General features: G+C 30.1%; 1 protein-coding gene across 2 annotated transcripts; it reads left to right on the top strand.

The window, feature by feature from the left end:
• The first annotated feature begins 18,048 nt into the window (after nucleotides 1-18,048).
• Nucleotides 18,049-25,096, top strand: LOC117688237 (uncharacterized). Of its 2 annotated transcripts, none has more exons than XM_066077137.1 (7): nucleotides 18,049-18,287; nucleotides 18,795-18,844; nucleotides 20,027-20,092; nucleotides 23,336-23,398; nucleotides 23,785-23,847; nucleotides 24,625-24,690; nucleotides 24,822-25,096. In XM_066077137.1, the coding sequence occupies exons 1-7, from the start codon at nucleotides 18,221-18,223 to the stop codon at nucleotides 24,867-24,869; spliced, it is 423 nt and encodes a 140-aa protein (XP_065933209.1). In that variant the 5' UTR covers nucleotides 18,049-18,220; the 3' UTR covers nucleotides 24,870-25,096. The 2 variants fall into 2 exon arrangements, with proteins under 2 accessions (XP_065933209.1, XP_065933207.1); XM_066077135.1 differs by lacking the exons at nucleotides 18,049-18,287; nucleotides 18,795-18,844; nucleotides 20,027-20,092 and adding exons at nucleotides 20,210-20,430; nucleotides 22,412-22,474; nucleotides 22,926-22,991.
• The last annotated feature ends 1,214 nt before the right edge of the window (nucleotides 25,097-26,310 follow it).

Below are 26,310 nucleotides of genomic sequence, written 5' to 3' on the forward strand. Positions count from 1 at the left end.
AATTTAGATTTTTTGTAAATATTGGCATTCCTGGTGGAGTGGTTCTTGGAAAGTAGGTTTTTAAACATTTCTCCTACGTATTTCAAATGTCAACTTTGAACCCCGCCCTGTGTAAATATTCGCATTTCTGGTGCAGTGGTTCTTGCGAAGATTTTTAAAGACGTTGTTTACTCAGGGTTTGAGTTCTCAAATCCGGATCGAAAAATGTTCAATTTAATTAGTAAAATTTGTTTTAGATACAAAAAGTATTTATGAAATGAATTATTATATACAAAACAATCGATATGTTTACTAAATAATGGAATAAGGCTCTGAGAAAGTTTGACTTTTAGCAAAAATGAGGAGATTCTGACTAAATTTTTCAGATTTTATTTCCAATGAAATATTTTTGGTAGTACCATAATATTGAATGTTTAGATTTCATTTGTTAGTCAACATAATTTTGCATATTTTCTGTTGGTTTTATCTTGCTTTTTTAGTTTAGATAATCGTATGGCACACAGTACAAAAATATTGAAAAATGCTAAAAACTGATAAAAGACACCATATCTCCAAATTTTAATCATTGACCTCGTATAAATTTTATGCCAGCAGAGAAAAGTAAATTTACTTAGTTTAATACTATAAATGATTTAACATTATCATCATCCAATTTTTTTGTTATATTGAATCAAAAATGGGTAGTAATTTGAAAACTGATAGAGGAAATTCGGACTAGAATATCTATAAAAATTGGGAATGAAAACTTAATGCATTGTATCCATTTAATATCACTACTATTCCTAAACTGTATTGCATTTGTTAAAGAGTTAAGCAATTTGTATTATTTTCACAATTAAGAAAATCTCAATGATAGTGTAAAAAATTAATGGATTTATCTTAAATTTTCAAAAAATTATTTTATGCCATTAGCTCAAAGGGTAGGTCTTTGACCTACTTTTTTGAAAAGTAAATAATAACACTACCATGTAAGGTCTATAACACACAATAGTTGGTTTTCCATTATCATCAGTGGAATTTATTTTTCATTCTGAGTAAACGTCATCCTTAAACAATTGTTCTACGTGATTCTATGTTCGACTTTGAATTCCTTGGGATCCCAGTTTTGGTCGAAAGGCTACGATTTTTACAATTTCAAATTTTCACTCTATATACATTTTTTTTTTAAATATTGGCATTTATGGTGCAGTGGCTCTTGAGAAGAAGATTTTAAACAGTTTTCCTACGTATTTTTATGTTCAATTTTGATCCCCGCCTGGGGCCCCAGTTTTAATCCAGGGGTCATGGTTTTTACAATTTAGAATCTTCACTATATAAACTTGCTTTTTATCATTTGTATTTCTGGTGCAGTGGTTCTTGAGAAGATTTCTAAAGACGCACATCCTATATTCATTTTGCTCCCCCCTACCTCTCAGCGAAAAAATCGTTCAATTTTTTTTTTATTTTAAATATATTATCTGTATTTTGTTGATTGTGTTGAATTTTATAAATGACATCGGAAAAATTTCATAAGAATATAATCCACTGTATTAAACTAGAATGCGCAAAAACATGCCCAATGAAAAGAAAAGTCGGCCTCCTTAAAACATTTGAAATTACTATTTTTAAACAAGGGAGTCAATACCCTTAACTATCCACCAAAGATAGAAACTTTTAACATTTCAAAACTTACTTTTTCCCGGGTAATAAACTCTGCGAACTACATGGATATCTATAATTAAGTTTGCACTTGAAAAGAACGCCCATAATAATAAAAAAAAAATATTGAGAGTGGCATGAATCGTTTCAGTCCGAAAAGCAGAAGTACCCTTTAATTTAAAATGCAAATTTTTTTTAACCTTGAAGAGGGAGTGGGTAACTGTCATCTTCTAAGCACTTATGAGAATAGATAAACTTTTTGAAAGTTTCCAATCTGTAGTGCATCAATTTCACGTATAACAATTCTTTTTTTTTCAACGTTGTAAACAATTTTTAAGACGATTTTAGTCTGATTGCTATCGAGGATTCGAATTTTCTCTACGTTATTTGCAAACAAATAAGTCTTAAGGAGCTATATCAGCACATTATATGTACATGTTAGTAAACTTAGGCACAAATAAAAACAAATAAAACACAAAACAAAACTTATCTTTTTTAGTTTTTTACTTACAAAATCTTACTTTCATGTTATGAATTCGCTTTTATCATTGCAATGCTAAAAATACAGAGAAAGTACGGGTAAACATCAATTACAAAATAAAACCAAAAATGCAGTGTTTAAGTCGGGTCCATCCACCTAAAAAAAACCACAAACTTCCGCACCGTTTTTCAGTGCGGAGTATAACTCAATTTTCTTTATCTAGCGCGGTGTCTCCACTATAAACCTCTCTTGGCAATGATGTCTAAAAACCGATACAGTAAAATAAAGAAACACAGGGTCAAAATCAGTTATTCAGCCAACAGACTAAAATTTGACCAAAAAAAAATGATTTGAATTGTACTGAATTTGCCATAAATGCGATAAATCAACAAACAAGACAATGTAAAAAAAAATTATTTGAGATGTGAAATGATAAAAATGGACATATTATAAAGAAAGTTTGGCTGTTTCAAGAAAAAAAAGAGTGTCAATGAAAAGAATTGTAATTAATGAAACAGATGTAAGTGGAGAAAAATAAAGATATTAAACATGTCAGTGAAAAAAAGAGCTATGATAAAACATATTTTTTTAAAACAGAAAAATCTATAATCAATTTTTTTTTAAATTTTACAAACTATCAAAAGGTCAGATTTCATAATGATCGTGCCAATTTTTTTTTTTTTTAGATTTTTTTTTTGGGGGGTGGGGGGTGGGGATGGAGTTTGTTTTCTTTGGTGATAAGTGTTCAGTTGAATGTTTACATCAGGTGTGTAAAAGTCAGAGTCTCAAACGATATTCAAATTCAAGTCCTCTCGCTTACCGTGTAAGCATACCAACCAATAATACACCAAGACTTTATATATTGTTTACTACCGATTCACCTCGCCATCTATGAGATTGATCAACCAAAAATATTTCCATAGTGAATCAGTGCCTAACCTAATAAGTAATATTGTTTTCCCTTGGACTGAAATGTCACACTTTCATTGGTTTAGACATAGCATGTGATTGCCTCATATATCTCTATATTTGTTCGGTGAGAAATAATATGAGGCAATATGGCCGTCATTAGCCGGCGCTTCCCTTACTCATTTCGACATTTCAAAGTATTTAATACATAAACCGCATGCTGTAAGTTCTTAAAGTATTTGGAGTAGTTGCCCTTTGAATTCTTTAAAATTAGAGTAGTTGCCCTTAGAACATTGACGTCACATTGTTTTGTCTGGAGCAGAACAAAATGGCAGCGTCGAAATTTACTCAAATCTCTGCAGAGCTGAGGAAATGGAGAATTATTTTTTAAATTGAATAGCAACAAAACATTGTAAGCGAACATAGGTGAAGCAAAGATTTTTAAAGAGTATTTGAAAGGTGAGATTGAAAAATTTGAAGAGTTTAAATGAATTAAATTGGACGAGGTGTTAGGCATCTTGTACATGGCTTTGCGTAGATCATCGCTATTTGTTAATAAATACGTCTCTTGATAGTCCTCGGGAAAACAAAACACTTAATAGGTTAGTTACTGACTCACTACGTTAATATATTGGGTTAATCAATATCATAGTCGGCTCGGCTTCGCCTCGTCATCTATGAGATTGATCAACCCAATATATTTCCGTAGTGAGTCAGTAACTAACCTCATAAGTAATAATATATTGTTTAAGGGACACACAAGAGTCATTCAGGTGCCGGAATGTCTTTAAGATAATACATTACTATTACAAGGACGTGATCGGAAGCTGGAAAGTTAAATGAATAGAATACTTTTGTTCTGAATAGAACATTTTTCACGTTCCTTATCCAGTCTGATATTGCAGACTCTACCATTGGGATATCCGTCATCAGACGAACAGAAGCCATTACAAGATGATTAATAGATGGATGTAGTAAAATTTAGGATACAGAGAACCTAAACAAAATTAAGATTCAAAGCAAACTGCCTTTTGTTTAGATTTAAATTTATTCGCTTGTTGAAACGTATTCTGCATACACATTATTAAAAAAACATGAAAAATGATATGTTACCATGCTTTTTGTAGGTAGTCTATATATCATTAAGATATTTAATGAAAATTAAGGTTTGAACATTCAATTATATATTTTAAACCAATTTTTTTTTTTTATAAAAGTTACAAAACTAAAAGAGCAAAATTAAGAAGAAAATTCAAATGGTTTATGTGTATTTGTTATATCGTTAACATATCTTAGCAAAAAATATACAATGTACACATAAAGTTTGTTTCATTGATATATTTCTCATTTTTAAATAAATACCAATAATTGTGGAAATCATTATTTCAATTTCATTATATCTGCCTTTGTTGTCTTTTTTTACATAAATTTTACAATTCTACATGCTAGTTAAACTTGTGTAGAGTAAAAGTTCATGACGAAGTAGAAAGCAAGCAATTTTAGCCACATTAATTTCTAAGGAAACAAGTACTATTGACTGATTTCGAGTAAATCTTTCAGACCAACCTTTGTTGGTTCTTTCCAATAATTAACCCCCCCCCCCTCCTTCGTTTTAACTACCTTGCTAATATCAATATTGATATACGTTGTATATCTTTAATTCATCATTAGAAAAATCAAATCAAATTTATTAACTTTATTATTATAACATCTTAAAGTCAACGTATTCTAAAATTATCGTAAATTTTGACCATTTCTTTGTTTCTTAAATTAAGCTGTTAACCTTTTAACCAAGTGTTTATATATGTAGTCAAAAAGGCAAAACCACCAACGCATATACTAAAATTACCTCTTATAGAGGGGAGATCAGATTTAAACCTAGTTAATTAACATATGACATATGATTGGAGCTGAAGTCATATTTTTTTTTAATTTCACTAAATTAAAAGTATGGATATATAACTACCTTCTATAATCTGATGTTTGCTTCTTTGAATTTCGACTCCTTCAAGCTTAAAATAAATACATCTCGCTCTAATATTTACCTATTTAGAAAAGTGCCCTAAATATCCATAAATTCCACTTTCTGGTTGGCCTGTAATATTTTTGTTTTATCCTTGTGAAATTTGTTTACATCAACTAGTTCACAATTTGTCCTAAAACCAGTCTGTTGAAAGTTTCAGTCACGACTCTCTAACTTGTGCCATTAAATGTAAATAAATATGTTTTATATTTATAGATATTTTATGTTGATAATCGTTGAATATTTTAAAACTCAATTGGGAGAAGAAAAAAAAAGATTTTCACCTGGCACAAAGTAAATAAGAACACCAAAACTTGTTTTTTTAGCGAGGCAACATGAAAACAAATGATATTTAAAACACACTTAATGCCCAGCATGCACACAACATTGAATAAGGTTAAAAAGGACATCGTCATGATTTCTGTCGATGGTTTCCCGTTTTATTAATTACAATGCTTCAGTTAGGTATTTCTAATAGTAATTCAATATTTGAGTATCAGTCGTCGTGTTCTTAACGAGACTCAAAGCTCATATTTTTTTTTTGTTATGTTAACAAAGCTCATACCATGTTATTATCGTCAATGTTATTTTAATATAAATTATAAAATCGTTCATTTCTATGTATATTGTTTTATCTGTCTGTGTGAATCAGCAGTTGGTGATTGCTTGTTTTAAATCTAAGTTATGTAGTGAATTTATTCCCAGAAACACTAGATTTTATGTAATTGCTCGGTACAAAAGTATTATTGGTGAACAAATTATAGCTCAATCCTTTTCTAGATGCGTTACAATCAGAGACCAATTATTGTTAAAAATTATCAATCAATGTTTGTTTAACAACATTTACAATCCATTTTTCATTTAATATATTATGCGTCAACCAAACATAGCTTACACACAGCAAACATAGTCTACTTTCATGTAAAATATTTTGTATACATCAAACCCATTAGAAGTTATAATTGCTGTTTTGTTTAGGCTACGTAAAAAGTTATAGACAATGTATATGGCAATTTCTCTACCTTTCAACAACCTTATCCAAAAACAACATTCTCATTTTCAGTCACAGTCAATATCGAGCAAGTTCACCATAAATCATAGAATTAAATACGAGTAAACAATATGTTTGATGCAATTTTTCCTTGAGCTTTAAGCAACTTACAGAGCCTATGATTGTTATGTATTTTACAATGCTATGTAAAAGTTTGCATTTTGAAAGTTGAAGTAAAATTTCGAGTTTTAGACCTACAACGAATGTGTTAATATTGGAAACTGTTTATTTATGCTTTAAATGAACAAAAAGCTTTTCGGGCATGTAATAAGAAAATCTTCGAGATCGTAAAGATATAAATGCAAACAGAAACGAAGATATTTTTGCTCGCTAACGGACATCATTCTGACACTATTCGGAAAAATAATTATTGCAAAAAATTCTTAATCCACAACCATTACACATATTAACAACATCCTTTAACAGTTTCCCTTTAATTTGATATTTAACTATTACTTTTTTTTCATAACCTTACTCTCCACACTTTGCCTAATAAAGCTTTAAAATCTCTGAAGGCACAAAATAGACAGTTAAATCATTGAGAAAAGAACAAACATATCGTCAATAGTATTTTCCCCTAAAGCCACTCTGATATCAACACTATCATCATCTGCATTCAATCTTCTAGACAGTGCAGCAGTATAAACATTTACAAGACAGCTCAACTGAGTAATTGAACGATAATTTTGTGGGTAACCACGACTGCTGTTTTTTAATATTTGTGGTTTATATTACCGACCACCCAGGGAGTAATATCAGTAATAAATACTAAATTGAAAGTTTTACATAGAAGAGTATACATGTAATACTGGTAGATGACTTAAAATATTCGTTATCGACGATATCTGGTCCGGGGTTTTTGTTATTTTTAATAATTTTTACAACCTGGAGAATTCCATCAAAAGTAACAGTGTCATTGATATATGATTTATTTTCATAACGATTACTGAGGAAAGAATAGTGTGGTCCGCTATCTAAACAGTTGAAAGTTAAAGAAAAACATGAAAAATCTATTAAATTAAATTGAACAACAAAATGTTTTCTTTGGTGATTTATGCTGGATATGAAGGTTGCGACGTTGCAGAAAAAAAATACTTAACCCGCGTTAGATAAATCTACTAAAATAGAATCATTATATTCGTTACTTCTTTTATCATTTACGAATTACCAATATTCTCTTGCATTTGAACTTCTTAACGTTTTAATGGTGCGTTGTACATGTAGGTTATTTCAACAAACTTTGTAAGATTTATTGAATCCACGTTTATATTTTTTCTTTGTGCTTCTTGCAGTTCGGATTTGAACACGCTGGTTCCTGAATTTGCGTCTCATTTTCCTAAAACAAATGTTCTTGCTATTAAACAACCAGCATTCAGCCATTGTTTCTTTTTGTTATTTCTAGCTGAAGTTTTACTACTGGGTTAAAATCGACTAAACTGTTACACAAAAACAAACAATACGTACATGTAGTTGTTCAGTTCCAAAATGTCCAGGTCGTCTGTTTTTGTTTCGATGAAACACAACAGATCGGAAAAGTACACTAGTTCGATAAACTCTGGATAGTTGAGACATCTGTTGGTACTGTCACTGTCACAAATCGTTGTGTTACCCGTTGCTAAGTGTTGCTAAAGCTGAGGGTAATAAAACGGATTATCAACTGTGTCTAAACCAATCAGATTTCAGTATTTAGCATGAAAAAATAATAATTGCAATTGATACCGCAGACGGTACCTCTGATGTACATACAAGAGAAACAACTAGATGACACATATGATAATGTGACCACTATATGTAAGAGTGGTGATTTGTGTTATATCTTTATGATCAGCATTTCCAATGTCTAAATGAAGCCACTTGCGATATCCCCAAAAAAATCCATATTTCGTTTTATCTCTATAAAATAAGATCTGAAAATATATTTGAGGATAAAAGGATATCGAAATATTATAACAAAAAAAAATGAAAAAAAAATAAACCATATGTTTAATAATTAAATCAAACGTACATGTACATATGTATGCATCTGTGGACCGGTCTCTTAGATTGGAATCCATAGTTCAAGTTAGCTTAGTTAAAGGGGACTGAACAACATCTGGCCCCGGGGTCATAAAACTAAGATGAGCTCACTTTTTTATCTCAGTCATTATTTTTCCACTATATGGTCCTCTTGTAAAAATAAGACTTAGATCAGAAGTGACTTCATCTACGTTTTATAGCCCCAGGGTCATTGCCAACCATAGTGGAAATAAATGCTCAAAAACGCGCTGGGAAAAACAAACAAAACGATTTCAGTATGTTAGTGATTTTGAACTTCCAACAGTTGATAAAATCAATCCTCAGTGTAAAATAGATGATATCACCCTCTAAAAAAGTAGCTGTTGAAAAATAATAAAGCAGCTAAGTTAATTGAATGTAAATGTAGTTTGATAAAGTATAAAAAAATAAATCAATCTTTAATATCTATATCATTAACCACAAATATAGTGAGACATTTTTTTAATATAAAAAATGTTATTATCAAACGTAATTTACCATTCTCCTACCGAAAAGTACACGTATTTCACACAACTCGTTCATATTATATTTGATAAAAACGCATTAGATCATTCTATGTGTTGTTTATGTTTTGAATGATAAATAACATTTTAAAAAGAATAAAGCTACTGTAAGATATGCGCAAAAATAAAAATCCAGCAATAGTAAAACCAGTAATTATATTTAAAGAAGTTTAAATTAATGATTGCAAAGTACATGCACGCAGGCCAACCGTATGATACATCTATAAGTACCATTGGACCCCATGTCTGCAAAATAGTTCAAGGTTTTGGAACATATTTATTAAAAGCAACCAACAGTTTTGAAAATTCATCGATTTTCAATTTGTTTAGGGTAGACGTATTTCAATTGGCCACTTTAACAATTGTTTAAAATATTATGAACAGATAATTTTTAAGTTTTAAAACATATCCTGTTTTAACATTCTAACGTGGTTTTTTTTTTTAGGTTTTAAACGTGAATAAAATCACATTACCGAATCAAATCCATCACGAAATTAACATTAACTTATACAGTTTATCAAAACTGAACAATCAATAAAAAATACGCATCACACGATTATAATATTAAATTGCTTTCACCACATAAATATGTTCTGTGTCATTTTAATCCATTACACGTCAAATAAGGTAATTCACGTGTACTTTAATCATCAGATTAAAATGTCTGAATTTTTTTTAATAACGTCTTTTTTAACCCCTTCTTCTTCTCTCTTTCGCTCAATCTCTCTCTCATTCTCTCTCTCTCTCTCATTCTCTCTTATTAAGTTCCTATAGAAACAAAACAGAGAGAGAGAGAGAGATGAAGAGAGAGAGAGAGAGAGAGAGAGAGAGAGAGAGATTTTTGTTTAATTTTTATGACTTTCAACGGAAACGTTTTACTAAAAGTGAACATAAAACATAGACACACATATTTTGTTTGTGATATAGTATCTGATTAAATTCTAGTTGTTTCATCGGTTCTTTAAAAAAGTTAAAAGGATGTCATATCTTTAAGGATTTTTGCATTTACGTAAACTCATAGCAATATATAAAAACGCATGTCAGAAGCTAAGAAGTCATAGTAGACATATATTAAGAATTCGAAAAAGAAGGTGTGTGTTTGTTATTACTAGTAAAACTAGTACATGCATATTTGTAATGCATACAAGGGGTTGAAGAAAAAAAGTTGAGGGATACTAGTATATAACCGGTCGTAAAAGAAAAAAAAATGGGTATACAATATAACTTAATTTGTTTGCATTGCTTTTACTAAATAAAAGTCAAACAAACTGATTCTTGTTTAACCGGTCTAATACAAACACCGATTGCAAGTTTGACCGGTCAAACAAAAATTGATCGCTAGTTTAACCGGTCTTCTATCTTTCATATTTCCCTGTTTATTGCAATGTATTATATCTTCACAAGTCTCATGACATCAATTTACCTTAGTTTTGTGTTGACCTAGTGTAGTTATACTCATTGATCCTTGAAAAAAAAAATAAGGAACACCAATTCACCCCAATAATCATTTAAATCATTCTGGTTATAGTAATGGATCAATGCATTTTACTAGTAGTTCCATCCATTAGCAATAGACATTTAATTTACTCTCTCTTTCTCTCTCTCTTTCTTTCTTTCTCTCTTTCTCTCTTTCCCTCTCTCTCTCGTTCTCTTCCTTTCTCTCTCTCATCTGAAGCAAACACATACTTGCCACCTCTTTATATTCTGACCTCGTAGAGATCTTCTTTAAAATTAAGATGTTTCTTATTTGTATACTTTAATTTCGTGATAGACATTGTTTTGTTTTCTTTTTCATTGATTACCATGGCTCGACCTCTAGTCTGAATACCGGCCCAATGGGGGCACAGGAAGGCAAGAACTACCTCTATATAGAGGGGTCAGGTGTTGGGGACAACGCTTACCCCATTTCACATGTTATAAGAGATAACACGAATAAAACAGGTTTGTTTATTTATTAACCTATTTTGTGTTGTTAATGAACGATTTATTTTATATTTTTTTTAAATGAACAAATAAGCACTAAAATAAACTAAAATAGACAATAAAAAAAATCACAATAAATGCAAGTGACTTTGCTAATATTTTTTGGGCTATCATGAAGTACACATTTCTGTTAAACCGTCATTTTAGTTGTCCTCCATTTTTAAAAATCATACATATGTGAATTTTCACTCGCTGGCTGTGATGTTAATTGCCAAAAGCAGATTGATTGCCAACACCATCCCTGACAGAGCATCTGTAAATGAGTTGATTTTAATCAACTCTCCTTTGCAGTTACTCGGGCAAACAAGAAATAATACAGTGTTTGGACCTAAGCAAAAATCACCACCGCTCATGAAAAATAACATATCGTTGATTTTAAAATGAATAATAATCGATAAAATTAACTCCCGTCAGTACTTCATTACTTTGATTTACTTTAGGAGTACACTTGCTACTGCCCTTATAATCAGTATTTTTTTTTATTACACCAAATAAGCTTCACTATGTCTGTTGTTAAAAAAAGTTAGAGTTGTCATTCTTTGTATTCAACGTTACGACTTTGATAACACTAACAGATAATTGGAAATCAATCGCAAAAGAAAACACATGGTTCCAGCGAATTGTTCCGATTTTGTTTCACCATGGAAACTATTTCATACAAATACGGTGTCTAAATGAAATTTTCGGCTAATTCTATGAACATTTACATTAGGAAAATACAGATTTATAGTAAATTATGAAATATTATAATGTTGTGTTAATTTGTAGAAGGTGACCATTGCTTGTTTTTCTTTTACTCAATTATCGGGGCGGATGTTGGTTATTTCTTTGATTCCCCCGACTGGAGCTACAGATACGAACTGTCCAAGCCTGGGCCACAACTCGTTGGAGAGTGTATATACAGCCTATATGTACAGCAGCACCTATGTGAGTGCATGTATACAAGTTTACTGTATACAGGGTTATTTTCGCCTTGTGTAATTTTCACTCTTTTTCACTTGCTAACGGATTCGCTCCGTCTTCAATTCGCCCAGACACACTTGTTTTGAAAGAGAGATAATATGGGACATTGGTATTTGACCAGTCCTAAATTCGCCTGCTGAAAAAAAAATGAGGGGGAATATTTTCCTGTGAACAGTAATTATTTGATAAACACCGACTATAACAAGTCATATGTTGGAATGATATACGTATTTCATTTAAACGTATTTATTCTTTACTTTCCATCTTGCATATACTGCAAAAAGGAATTATTTTCTCCTGTTTTATTTTCGCCCTATCGCCCTCAATGAATTTAAAACGAAGTAAATTTAAAATATCAAATGATTAACTGTGTTGATTAAAAAGGAGTCTATTCCAAAACTGTAGCAATTTCAAGGCATAACAAAACAGTTTGCAAGTTTTTGAGAACAAAAAAAAACTCGGGCGCAAATAACATATATACTGTTTAGGGTTTTGATAAAAAATCTGCTTGGTCCGATGTAATATTAAAATTGTTGTACGCTTTCAAACGATGGTAGTGGTTAGTATGTGTATGATGATAGACATTATAGTAATTTTCAGATCAATTGAGCAGTACTTCAATGAAAATATGACGATTTTTTTAACAAAACAAAGACATAAAAACGGTATAGGCTTATTTCACCTCATATTAAAATTCGCCACCGATATCGTGGTAATGTTGCCTGTATTGATATTTGAAATCGCTTTTATTAAACACAATATTTTTGTAGTGTTCTGGCGAATTAAAAATAAAACTGTATACATGTTGTTTACTATTATTTCTGAAGTTTGTTTTGTTTACAATTGATGCATTATATCTGGGTTTAATAAACCTAATCATTCGGGAGACGAAACTAAACGGTTTCCTTTTCTAAATATCCCCAGCATTATTTGTGTCAAAGCTACGTTATTGACTTTTCTTTGAATTATTTTAGTTTAATTCAGTCTTTTTTTTATTAAACTGAATAACTGTGTTGCAGAGGTTTTATGTTGCACTGGTATCTATTCAATGCATGGTGGAAGCCATAATTACAACAATGTAATAAATATTTTATGTATATTACATATAATGTTTTATGGCAGCAAAGAAAATACTGGATTCCGCGCAGATATTGCTATTGATAACATTAACATTAAACCAGGACATTGCTGAACAGAGGTGACTGGTCAGTGTATTTTCTGACAAACCTCTACGTTATGACATCTTGTCAATGTATTTTATGACAACCTTCTATATTATAACATCTTGACAATGAATTGAATGACAGCCCTCTATATTAAGACATTTTGTCGATTTATTGTATGACAGCCCTCTATATTATGATATTTTTTCAATATGTTGTATAACAATCCTCTATATTTTAACCTCTTGTTTATGTATTGTCTCACAACCAAGTATATTATGAAATGTTGTCAATGTATTGTACAACAACCCTCTATAGTATGGCATCTTGTTAATGTATCGTATGAAAACCCTCTATGTTATGAAATGTCGTCAATGTATGTATGACAAACCTCTATAATTATGACATTTTATCAATGTATTATATGACAACCCTCTATATTATGACATTTTGTCAATGTATTGTATGACAAACCTTTTTATTATGACAATTTATCATTTTTGAGAATTTCACGAACATTTTCAATAATGTCTTATTATACCCCTTTGTAAAACAGTGTGGTCCTTAATTTTCACAACTCTGAATCCGTTTTGGGTGAGTGTGAATTGTGCCAAGTTTGGTTGAAACTAACCAAGTGGTTTTGGAGAAGATGTCAAAAATGTGAAAAGTTTACAAATAGACGAACAGACGGTCAGAAGGACAACAGAAAAATCTAACTTGAGCTTTCAGCTCAGGTGAGTTTTAACTCCATGTTTCCCCTGCGCAGCGTCCCGGTGCAAAAATATGGTTCGAAAACAATATTATTTGAATCATCTCAAAAAAAAACTTTGACCGGGAGTATTTATTACGGGCCGCCGGAAGGCGGTCCGTTATTTGATACACATTTAAATATTGTTACTGCGTTTCTGCGGGATAGTTCTTTTTTAGTAGAATTAATACTATGCTTATTTTTATGAATTAAAAGTAAATTTGCATGTAGAAATATGTTTTATGCCTATTAGAAAATATCACATATTTTTTGTTTTACTCGTAAAAGAAAAGTAGGTCATACTTAGTAGATTGACGTATTTGGCGCCTTTTTATCGAGACTATAATCTATTCGGAAAATTTCGGAGTTCTTCATTCTTTTCAAAATGGTATACGGTACATACTAAAGACCTGAAATACTAAAGACCTGAAAGTCATTCAATTTTATATAAATGATATATTTGAATTTCTATGTGCCGTGTCAAATGAAATGACTTTGCATGTGTATTTATTATATTTCCATGTAAAATGTGGTAGAAAATATCATTATATCAATTATTTACGCAAGAATATGACAGAAATGAAAATTTGAATTGACTGGAAAATTTGAACTAATCCATTTTCATTTTATTAGGAGGTCCCTTGAAATCATATATTAAACTAATGCATTAAGTTTTCATTCAATACAATGCAAAAAAAACAAAACCAAAATGGTTTGAAATATATAATTTCCAAGAGAAATTTCAAATGATGAGTTGAACTTTGTATTAGAGTAATGTACAAATCAATGTGTTCTCCATTACTTCATACTATGGCAATGATCATACACTTGCCGTTAGAAATGCTTACAGTAACGAAATCGATTCTTTATGATAATAGTAAAATGTTAAACTTCAAAACAAGTTGCTTAAAGTATATTAGAATTTACCATAAAAATTAGTATAACCAACTCTTATTTTCTTCTTTGTGGTGTGTTTTTCTGTAAACAACCAATGATTCATTCCACCAATATATTTTTTGCGGCCCATTTGACGCTTGCGTCAATGTGATTTCTTGTTAAAATCTGTGTTACATTTATTGACAACGTTAAACATTATATTTGATGCATTTTTGTGACGTCATATAGACTTTGTAAACACGTGACGGATAAAGATTTCATAGCAGATACACTAGAAAAGTGGGGTACTCAAATATATGGCAACTTCGTAAAGAAGGCTTGTCGACTGCCATGCAAGATTTAAAATTTTTTTTTGGTAAAACGTAATGCACGCTTGGAGCAAAATTATGCAGCATCATATCACAACACCATCAACAATTATACGCAAGCCACTATGGCACAAAAATGAAATATTCATTAATGAACAACGTGATTGTAAGTCTTATTGTATCAATAAGGGGATATTCTTTATCAATGATCTTATCAATGACGATGGTAATTTTCTTTCATTCGAAAACTTGAAGACAAATTCATTTTCATACAAATTGTTTAACCTACAAAGGGTTAATATCAGCCATCCCAAAACATTGGAAAATAATTGATAAAAAATGTCTGAGAGAGGAAATATTTGATGGCAATATTGAAATATTAAAAAAAAAGGCCCAAAAGGTGTCAAAACTGGTTCAGCCTATATTTTCATTATCTGTCGCCGAAACCCCTGTAAACGTAAAACACAAATGGGAAGAGAGAATGTCCATAGATATTGTAAACAACGAATGGGAACAATATTTTATGATTCGACATAATATGACAATAAACACAAAATTTATGAATTTCCAATTCCAAATTTTACATAGAATTCTTTGCACAAACTCTCATATATTTATATTTAAAATATTAGATACTGAAACGTGTTCATTTGGCCATGAAACTAATGAGTCAATACATAATCTATTTTATGGTTGTCTGCATGTAGGAAACATTTGGATTACAATACAGAAAAAAATAAAGAATTTGTGTGTATGTTTTAATGAACAAACAGTAATCTTTGGATGTAACTATGATAATCCTGTGTTATACAGAGCACTTAATCTATTGATATTGTTAGCCAAAAATTTGTTTTATATTAACAGATGTCGGTACATTATACCATCTATAAAATCATTGTTTGAATACATTAAATGGTTAAGATATGGTGGTTTATAATCTTTAATATTATCATAATATATCTTTAAAAGAATGAAAATTGAACTTGCATATTTTTTTTTTCAAATTTCCTTTCATAAATAGTATACATGTAAATATTTACAATATATTTAGCTTCTAGTAATGTTTCTATTTCTAAAGACGGTAAAGCTAATAATAATATAATAAAAAAAACCACTTAAACATATAATCTTTGTTAAAAAGGTATGTGTGTTTTAATTGATAATATATTGTAATTGACCGACATACTTTTTAGTAAATGAAAAATGTAATTAAGAGACGTAGGGTCATTGTTGGGCCGATATCACGGTATCATCTTACTTTGAAGGTAAAGGACTATGTGCAGTATGGTCAAATATCTGCCCCAATTTTTAAATAGTACCGTATGAGAATCAAATCCTCATAAATCATTGTACAGAGGATGCCCGTCATTTATATCTTGATTTTCATCATTTTCGCTCATTTGCTGTTGATCTATGACGTCACCTAAATGACCCAATTCCCGCAGTTTTGCAAACCAATAAAAATATTATTTTTTTTTTCATTTGGAAATATAGAGCGCAGGCCTGCACAAGTACGTTGTTAACATACGTTTTTGTTCATATAAGTATACATCATACTAGAAAATGGTACTTGAGCAAGCTTGCGCTCGATGTTTCCAAGTCAAAAACAGATCATCAATTTATCAAAATAAGACAATCTTCATCATTTCTACATTATTACGTCACTGTGGAGATAACCTTTAACATACTTATTTTCTATATGATTTCAACAATCTTCCACCTTATTTTGAAAGCGTTCTATAAAACTTTCATTTTGGGGGCGAACAATGCATAATACCGCATATAGTCCTTTACAACATTGACCCAATGTTGGCCCAACGCTGTGTTCCCAATAACATTGATTCTCAAGTTAGATGAGTCAAATGTAAATGAGCCCGATGTTGGCCCAACGTTCTTCAGCCAACGCAAACCTTATACCCCACAGCCAATGTTGGTCAGGAAAGTCGTGTTATCTGGGTTTTGATAAAACAGGAACTTCCAAAATAAACACTATCAACAAAATGAGATTTGTGTCTGTTTGATTGTAGAAAAACAAAATACCACTTTATATAAAAAAAATAAAAAGTTTAACCTTGAAAAATAAATAATACGCATCATTTCATTCACTATTTAGAAAATTTAGCGTCTTCACATAGTTGTGTCTGTTTTCGATCAACGATTAATATTTACAGCAATGCAGGCTGTTCCAATTTTAGGAATAATTATAACAGACATATAGGCCTATACACATTTACTGTATCACTGCTGTTTAAATTTAGTAACGATAAGTTTTAAGTTAACACACGTAGATGTTTGGTCATCAGGGTGAGAATCGTGAAGCAAAGAAATCTAGTGTACAAATAGCAATATCATTTAAGTACCTCACTGGCGATCTAGTTACCACAATTTTTACAAAAGTCGCACATACATACTATTATATGTCGGCATAACTATTTTTTGTCCACTATCCCCGATCGGTGCATGGTTATGCCCCTAAAGTTTCATATTCCAGCTATGTAACAGTTTTAAAGATAATTGCTACAAAGAGAATAGTATCACAAGCCACTACATGTACTTTCCGTTCGTTTTTTGTTCAGCCGATTCAGATTTTAACTTTCTATTTATTTCTAATCCATTAAATTAAGCCGAATATCATCTGAAGGCTCATTCATTTTGAATATCGCTGCTGTTATTGTTTTGCATTCACACACGCTACTTCATTTACATTATTAACATTTTTTATCAATAACACTTCACATTTTATGATTTGAAAATGTTTTGTTGAATGATAAGAAAAATAATGTTTTTTATTGATAGACGTATCAAAGGAAAACAGAATGACCGGAAAATTTTTTCATCTAATATAAAAGATTTTAAATTTCAATAACTGCTGATCAGAATTAATGTTACAGATAATGTTACTATTAATCAATAATATACCTCTCTTCAGGATATACGATCTATTTTGCCAAATTGTCAGCGCAGATACATGTTTATGTCAAATAAGAAATGTTATTAAAAAAGCAACTCTCCAAGCTTAGTCCGTTTTCTTTTATACAATTGTTATACATGTATACACTTTGAAAACGGGTTAATATTTTTAATAACATTAGAATATGTAGACAAATTACACAAGAAAATCACTCGTGATAATTGAACCGGTTTCCAAATAACGGCCATACTTATCACCGCATCATTGATTCATCTATATTTAATGTAAATATTTAATGCATCATGATTTTATCGAATGACTGGTTTATAAAAGGATGGTAAATTTGTATCATCCTCAAGAAGACATGTCTGTAGCACATGAGCTGAATTTTTATATATATAATGTAAAAGCTTTATATATCAAAGTGTTATGATTTCAATGCATGTTTGATTTTTAAACTGTCGAAAAGTTATATTGCTCTCAAGAAGACATGTTCGTAACGCTAAACTAGGCTTTATGATGATGGGGTATGGATGAAAACCGTATATAAAGAATAAGGTAGCAGTCCTGCCGTACATACCGGTAAGATGGCGCTCGTGCTCAAACTGGCTGTTGTCTATGTCGCTGTGTTGGTGAACTTGATTCCTGCTCAGGGTAAGATATGTGTTGTAGAATATAAACGTTTAATCATGTATGGCGTAGTAACATTTAATAAAAACATATTGCAGTTCCCATATTTTCCATTAACTTCGTAAACCCAAAGCCAAAAAAGGAACTGTTGTTGAAAAAAAAATGATTTCATTTTACTCCAAAATGACAGCATATTAATGATATTTACGGGGAAATGCCGTTAAAACGTTTAAAAGCATGGCACGTATATGTATATTGTTTGTAAGTATTGATAATAGTTGAATCGGCTCTTACTTTGATAAAGATAAGCTAATTTCAATTATTTGTTGTTGCAGAAGCAAATCCAGTAACAATCATTTTTAAAATTGGTGTGATCAATTGGTCATTTCGCAGAAGTATACTAATAAAGCAACACATTGTTCTAAATGTAAACATGGCGCCTGACGACATTTAAAGACAATTTTGCCTTAAATAGATGCATGTTTGAATCAATCCTTCTGTATACAACTACTTATCTAACTAACATTCCAGGAATAATAAATCCAGACCTAGCGGAGAGAAACTTAAACGGACTTCAAAAGGTAAAAAGACAAAAAAGCAATGTGTTTTATAACACGAAGATAATTTGCATCAAAATCTACGAAAAAAAAATAAGCATTTTAGATTATTGCATAAGCAATATACGACCCCTTCCGGTTTGTACTATTCTATGAAACCTTTAAAGCATTAATCTATTTCAAAACTATTATAAACGAGATGGTATGCTTTAATTAAACATTGAAATTCTTTCTTTGATGATTCATGAATCATCAAAGAAAGAATTTTTATTTTTTATATTAACATCTTTCTTTTAACTTATTAATAAATTGATTATGAAAAGTAAGTAAAACTCACGAAATTACTATTAATGTACGTAAGTACATTAGCTAAAAGAAACAGTCAAATCGTCTCCTCTGAGACTTTCAGTCTGACATCGTCATGATTGTTTCGTGCAGTCAATGATTTTTCTTTGGTCACTGTAAGTTTAACTATAGTGATGAGAAGGGCGTGTCAATTTCAGTCCTGTCATTTTCTTGTCAGTTTCAGCCGCTGTAGATTTGGAGCAATCGATCAACTGGGCGTGTAGATTTCAGTCTGGCTGTTTCTAGAAAGCTATGAATTAACTATAAGTTATCGTAAGAAATACAGAGAATAATACTTCGTAGATGTAAATATTCAGAGATAAAAAAAAACAGAGGAAATTAAAAGTATTTAGTTGACATAGAAATCAAAAACAAAATTGGTAAACAAAAAATAATAATCTTAATTTTATCATCTGTAATTTCGTCTAGTCCCTTAAGTATTCGCAGGTAGATTTTTGTTATTTTTTTCTATTGTTTCATTTTGTTTTATCAAAATTTCAAATGATTAATATAATCTTTTGGCTTTTTTTATTTTATTTTTGTACTGTTTAATTTTCCCTCCTTTATTATATGTGTACTGGAAAATACAATCATTTTGTGAAACAGGGGACACGATCGTTTGCTGGAAATCCACCTTTTACTGGTAGAACCTTGGATGAATTAGACGAGGTAGAAACTATCGCCTATCTTTTTATTATATTATATATATTTACGTTAAACATTTGGCTTAGTTTTAAAAACATGATATGAATTGCCAGTGATTTGAATAATTATTTGGCTTTATTTTCTTAATTGTTTGTTGTGTTAGCGTCCCTCTGACCTTCAAATTGGACTTAAATATGTATAAAAATATTGAAACAGGAAAAACGAGGAGTAATTGGAAACCCACCACTTCTGTCTGAAAGAAACTTGAATGGATTAGACGAGGTATCAACTATCACTTATGTGTTATGTTGCTTTAAATGAATTTATTGACATGGATACGATAGTGTGGTATATTATGTGGTGTATTATTCCTACTTGATATGTACTGATTTGACCAAATCTGAAATATATTGTAAGGAGCGTAATATTTTCAAACGTCATATGATTATGTATAATATGTGTTAACAGTTGTTGATTTGTTGTTGATATATTTTCTTCCTGTACTAAACATTTCCCATGGAATTGACATTTTAACAAACAAAAATGTATAACAGATGAAAAGGAGTGTAATTGGAAACCCACCCCTTCCTTTTAGGAGAATCTTGGATGGACCAAACGAGGTAAAATCTTTATTTAATGCATATAATAGTATTACGATTCTTTCCGCATTTGTTTAATTCAAATAATAACAGTTAAGCCACCTTGAAGTTAGAATTGAATGATACCTATATATATGATTTTTTTTCATGTTGAATAAGAACGACCTAAATCGTTATTCATTTTTCAAACCAAAAATAGATACACACTTATTCTGTATTGATGATTTGTTTTCATAATACGAGTAAGCCTTTTAAATCTTGTTATACATGTACACGGGTAAATGGTGTTACAATAGGTTGATAGCGTAAGACACTAGCTTTGTCTGATGTATATATTTCAACTGATCAATTTGATATATTTTGTTCCATGTCAAGTTATCGACAGCTATATCACTTATTACAACCTATATTGAAATGAAAATATAAATAGATAAGACAAAAAAAAAAGCACAAAATAAATAAATACGATAAAGAGAAAAAAAAACTGGAAACACAAATCGATATAATAACAAATAACACTTTAATAAATGTAGTTTACATCCTAAAGAAGAAGCACGTTGTTTAACAGCTTAAGGGGATGTTTTACGTTAAACAAGTTTACGAACTATATCAAACTTTCAAATGATTAATATAATCTTTTGGCTTTTTTAATTGTTGTACTGTTTAAAGGGGATGGACAGTCAAAAACATAATTTATTTATTTTAATAAAGTGGTGTAAATTATCACATGTGGTCATGCTGTTTTATATAAAATACGTAATTAAGCTTTAATGAACGTTTGAAGTTGGAGAAATCATATTTACTGGAGGCTGACATGATGTAGAACTCTTTTGTATTAAAAACCAAAAAAATTAATTATTTTGACGTCACACCATCTATTCCGGTTTGGTTTACATATACAAATGAATGTACACAGTGCTCTGAATATAATTAACGCTGGTTTATGCCTTTCTGTTACTCAAATAATCGACTAAACAAAATTGATAATGTTTGAGTTCACACGTCAATCTAAAGAATAAGTACATGTTTCATTGTATGCATAAATATATGCATTTTCATAAGTAAATGGCAGCTGTGAATCTGCTATCATTCAAAGTTGAAAACTACCTCGATTAATATTTTTATTCCAAGTCCAGTTCTTCGCTTACTGAATAAGTGTTATAATTTTAATCGGGATGTTTAAAATTCATTCTTTAAAGTCGGAATTACCATGTCGAAATAACGACGGCAGACATTTTCTATGACACTTGGCATATGTTGACAATTTCCACATTTACGCGAAGATTTCTCGACACTAACCTCCGCTTTTAGATTTCAACGAACATGCTCCATTTGACGTTAATTTGTAGTTTGCAAAGGTAAAAGAACGGTCTCAAATCAATATCGTTTCAAATTTTCCAGAACTTGTCATTTAGAGCGAATATCATGATGTTATGTTGATAAGACAAACCGGAATAGATGGTGTGACGTCATAGATTAAAGTTCAATGGCAGTCTTCATGGCGGCGGGAAATTTAAATTAAGCGATCGATTTTCTTGATTTATTCATTGTTCCGGGGTTTTTAATGAAAATAAATACGATTTACAATTATAGTAGATGATAATTAATTGATTAATTGTACAACATATTTTTAGTTTCCTTCCCCTTTAATTGTCCCTCTTTTGAATTAAATGAGGTAAATATATATATTGTAACAGAAATATAAAAATAATAAGATGCAAAAAAAAAAATAAGTAAACATATATACGAAAAAAAATACTGAAAACACAAATAGATATTAGGAAAAAAAAATTAATACACATGTAGTACACATGCTAAAAATAATCACGTTTAACAAATAAAGGGAATGTTGCACGTTTAACAATTTAAAGAAATATATATATATATAAAAATAATTGATAAAATCCTTTGTATTTTTTTGTTGTTGATTTTTCTATTGTTTTAATGTTCCTCCTTTTTCTCATATTTGTACTAAAAGAAATACAAACATTTTGTAAAACAGGGAAAACGAGGATTTGCTGGAAATCCACCTTTTACTGAAAGACACTTGGATGGATTAGACGAGGTACAAACTATCGCTAATTATTTTTTTTGATGTGGTAGCGGTGTAGTTGTTTTGGTTGCATTTGAATGACATGGTTACAATACCTTTGCTATAATATCTATACATGATCGATGATGATCTAATCATTTTCAAAAGTTATCGTGGTAATAGAAACAAGATGGCGCTTGATCTTCTCTACTTAAATTTGTTCATATAAAAGGGTATAACAAAACGGAAAATGATATCAATTTTGCATTTTAACACATATATGCACACGATATTAAAGTGATATGAGTTATTTTTTCCCTCTATTCAAAGATGATTCATATACATGATATTTACAAATGTACGATATCATATGATTATGTATAATATGTGTTAACAGTTGTTGATTTGTTTTTGATATATTTTCCTCTTGTACTTATTTTTTTCCATGGAATTGACATTTTAACAAAAAAAAAACTTATAACAGATGACAAGGAGTGTAATTGGAAACCCACCCCTTTCTTTTAGGAGAATCTTGGATATACCAAACGAGGTAAAATCTTTATTTAATGCATATAATAGTATTACGATTCTTTTCGCATTTGATTAATTCAAATAATTAACAGTTAAGCCATCTTGAAGTTAGAATTGCATGACACCTATGTATGTTTTTTTCATGTTGAATTAGAACGACCTAAATCGTTTTTCATATTTCAGATTTGACCAAATCTGAAATATATTGTAAGAAGCGTAACATTTTCAAAAGTTATTTTGTCCAAAAAGACCATGTGTGATCATCTATATTGTAACAGAAATATAAATAAATAAGATACAACAATAAAAGAAATAAGAAAACATAAATGTACTTGAATATAATAATTTTTTTTTGTGAAACAGGTAAAAAGAGGAGTTGCTGGACCGTCACCACAGAATACAAATTATCTAAATGAATTCAATGAGGTAAATATATCACAGTTTTTCCATATTATTTTACCTTTTATCTGGATTTTTTCTTATTGTTGTTTTTTAATCAATTATTATTAACAAAAATATAAATAGATAAGATCCCAAAAAATTAGAGAAAACATAGATACGAAAAAGAAATACTGAAAACATAAATATATATTAAAAATAAAAATAATAATTTACATGTAGTAGACATGCTAAAAAGAATCACGTTAAACAGTTAAAGGGGATGCTGTACGTTAAACAAATTAAAGAAATATATATAAAAAAAATTTTTTTTAATATAATCCTTTGTATTTTTTTGTTGTTGATTTTTCTATTGTTTTAATATCCCTCTTTTTTCATATTTGTACTAAAAATACAAACATTTTGTAAAACAGGGAAAACAAGTTTATTTTGGAAATGCACCTCTTGCTGAAAGAAACTTGGATGGATTAGACGAGGTATAAATTTTGCTTATTCTTTATTTCATGTGGTAGTGTTGTAGATGTTTTGGTTGCATTTAAATGGCATTGATACAATGCCTTTGCTATTATATTTATACATGACCGATGTTGATATGGCGTATTATACAAAAAAATTGTATGGAACGTAGCATTTTTAAAAGTTATCGTGTCAATATAAATAAGATGGTGCTTGATCTTTTCTACTTAAATAATGAAGATAAAAATTAATTAGAATAAAAAAAGATAGATAATTTAAAAAAAAAATGTAAATAAAAAATTCAATAAAAATACTGTAAAGATAAATTTATTTTAAAAGGAAAGACATAGCAAAAACATAAACATATCATATAACAAAAAAATCATCACCATTATTAAACGGTATATAATATTATGAGTGTCATATCATCGTTCTGCTTTCTAACTTGTTTCTAACAATTGAATTGGAATGTAATTGTAGGTATCAATTTGACAATTGTTATATTCAATTTAATGATTAAAAGTAATCACTGGTTACACTGCGTGTTCATATAAAAGGGTATAACAAAAGGGAAAATTACATCAATTTTACATGTTAACACATATATGCTGCTTCACTATATGATATCATAGTGACGTGAGTTATTTTTTTTTACTCTATTCAAAGATGATTCATATATGATATTTACAAATTTACGTTTTAAATGATTATAGTTGTTGATTTGATGTTGATATATTTTCCTCCTGAACTAAATATTTACCATGGAATTGACATCTTAACAAAAAAATGTATAACAGATGAAAAGAAGTGTAATTGGAAACCCGCCCCTTCCTTTTAGGAGAATCTTGGATGAACCAAACGAGGTAAAATCTTTATTTGTTGCAAATGATAGTGTTACAATTTTTTCCAGTTTTGTTAAATTCAAAATAATTATAGTATAACCATCAAGAAGTTCCAATTGTAACATAAAATAACTACAAATTGTTGTTGACAGGGTAAAACCGGAAAGTTACCCGTTGTTGAAAAGGCAGATAACCATTGACGGTTTTAGTTGGCCATGGGGAAGATGAATTCATCCACTGACAGAGATATTACTGTACAACAAATAAACAATAAAGTTGAAATTGAAATATTTACATTTGCTAATATGTTTTCTTATATGAACATAGGGAATAGCGAAAACGTTGAATTATGTATGAACTGTTCGCGACGTCACAATGATCATAGCCAGTGCTTATCGCTTGGATTATTATAAACATAACTTTTCGGTAATTTTAACAGTTCTGGTCGATTTGTCTGTTTAAAAAAGTTTTTCAAGGAAAAATTATTGAAATGGTAAAACGGGCGGGCGGATGGCTGCAAAAAGAGTACCCTTATTGTACCTATAACTCCTCCTACAGTTTTTAAGATATGAAATTGTTCTTTTACAGATCAATTGGGCATATATCAGAGGTGTTCTTAAATCAAGGTCGTTTTTTCTTCCATCAGACCGATATTTTTTTACCACCCAGTCCTATTCAATATAATGTAATTATGCCTCACTAATACAACGTATATCCAATTTCTAATCATTACTATCATTCAACTTAATTCCAATTTTTTGGCGGCGTTATGTTACATATAATTCAGGTTTCAAATACAGAAAGATAAACAATATTATGTTGTTTACATTAAAGTTCATGATATAAATAAACAAGATTCTTTTGTTATAATTATTATTATATTTCACAAATCATTCGCACGTGCCAGGTTTTCTATTATTAGAGATGACAGTCAGTGCAAGACTATTATAAAATGTGTAAATGGTTTTTATTATATTTTATCTAAAAACGCCGGTTATATAAACTACTGATGTCTTTGGTATAGTTATTTAGTTCAAAACGTAGAATCTTGATTGACCATATTTCAATAAACTAGCGAGCATGATTTCAGAACAGCACTTTTCTATATATACATGTACAACTGTATTATTACTTGTTGAAGTCTTACCTGCATATCATGAGGGTAAACGATCGCGGGGATGTAAATGAAGCATATGGAACTTCAGTTGCATGAAATAGTTATTTTGTGCATATTCAAATATAAAAGCAACGAACCTTAGGCCAAAATAAAAATGACGTAATGACTAAAAGTTGAATATCGTGTAAATTTAATCGGAAAGCAGTGTAATCAGAGCTTAACTTGAAAAGTGCTAATAAGATCTCGTGCTTTGTGTTAATTTGATGCAACACACCATTTTACGTGCAAACTCAATACAAATTGGAGAGGTGTTTTGATAAACGTTGATATGTTTATCATATTGTGGTAACAACAGGGTAGTGTTGTTCCATCACATTTTATGTTAAGGAATATACATAAGCTATTAATAGCTGTCACGTGAGAATGCACCGATGTGGCAGTGATGTACTACCCGATTTTATTGTGTTTACATCTATTTCAAAGGATAATGCTATTTGATCTGATTCACCTCAGTTATTCAATCT

The sequence above is a fragment of the Magallana gigas genome, chromosome 1, assembly GCF_963853765.1.
Source record: "Magallana gigas chromosome 1, xbMagGiga1.1, whole genome shotgun sequence".
NCBI classification, from domain to species: domain Eukaryota; kingdom Metazoa; phylum Mollusca; class Bivalvia; order Ostreida; family Ostreidae; genus Magallana; species Magallana gigas.

Excerpts from the sequence above, each read along its gene's own strand:
- LOC117688237 (XM_066077135.1), top strand. The coding sequence starts at position 20,365 with ATGAAAAGGAGTGTAATTGGAAACCCACCCCTTCCTTTTAGGAGAATC. Across the intron at positions 22,475-22,925 it reads ACTTGGATGGATTAGACGAG|ATGACAAGGAGTGTAATTGG; the intron begins GTACAAACTATC and ends AACTTATAACAG. Across the intron at positions 23,399-23,784 it reads ATCTAAATGAATTCAATGAG|GGAAAACAAGTTTATTTTGG; the intron begins GTAAATATATCA and ends TTTGTAAAACAG.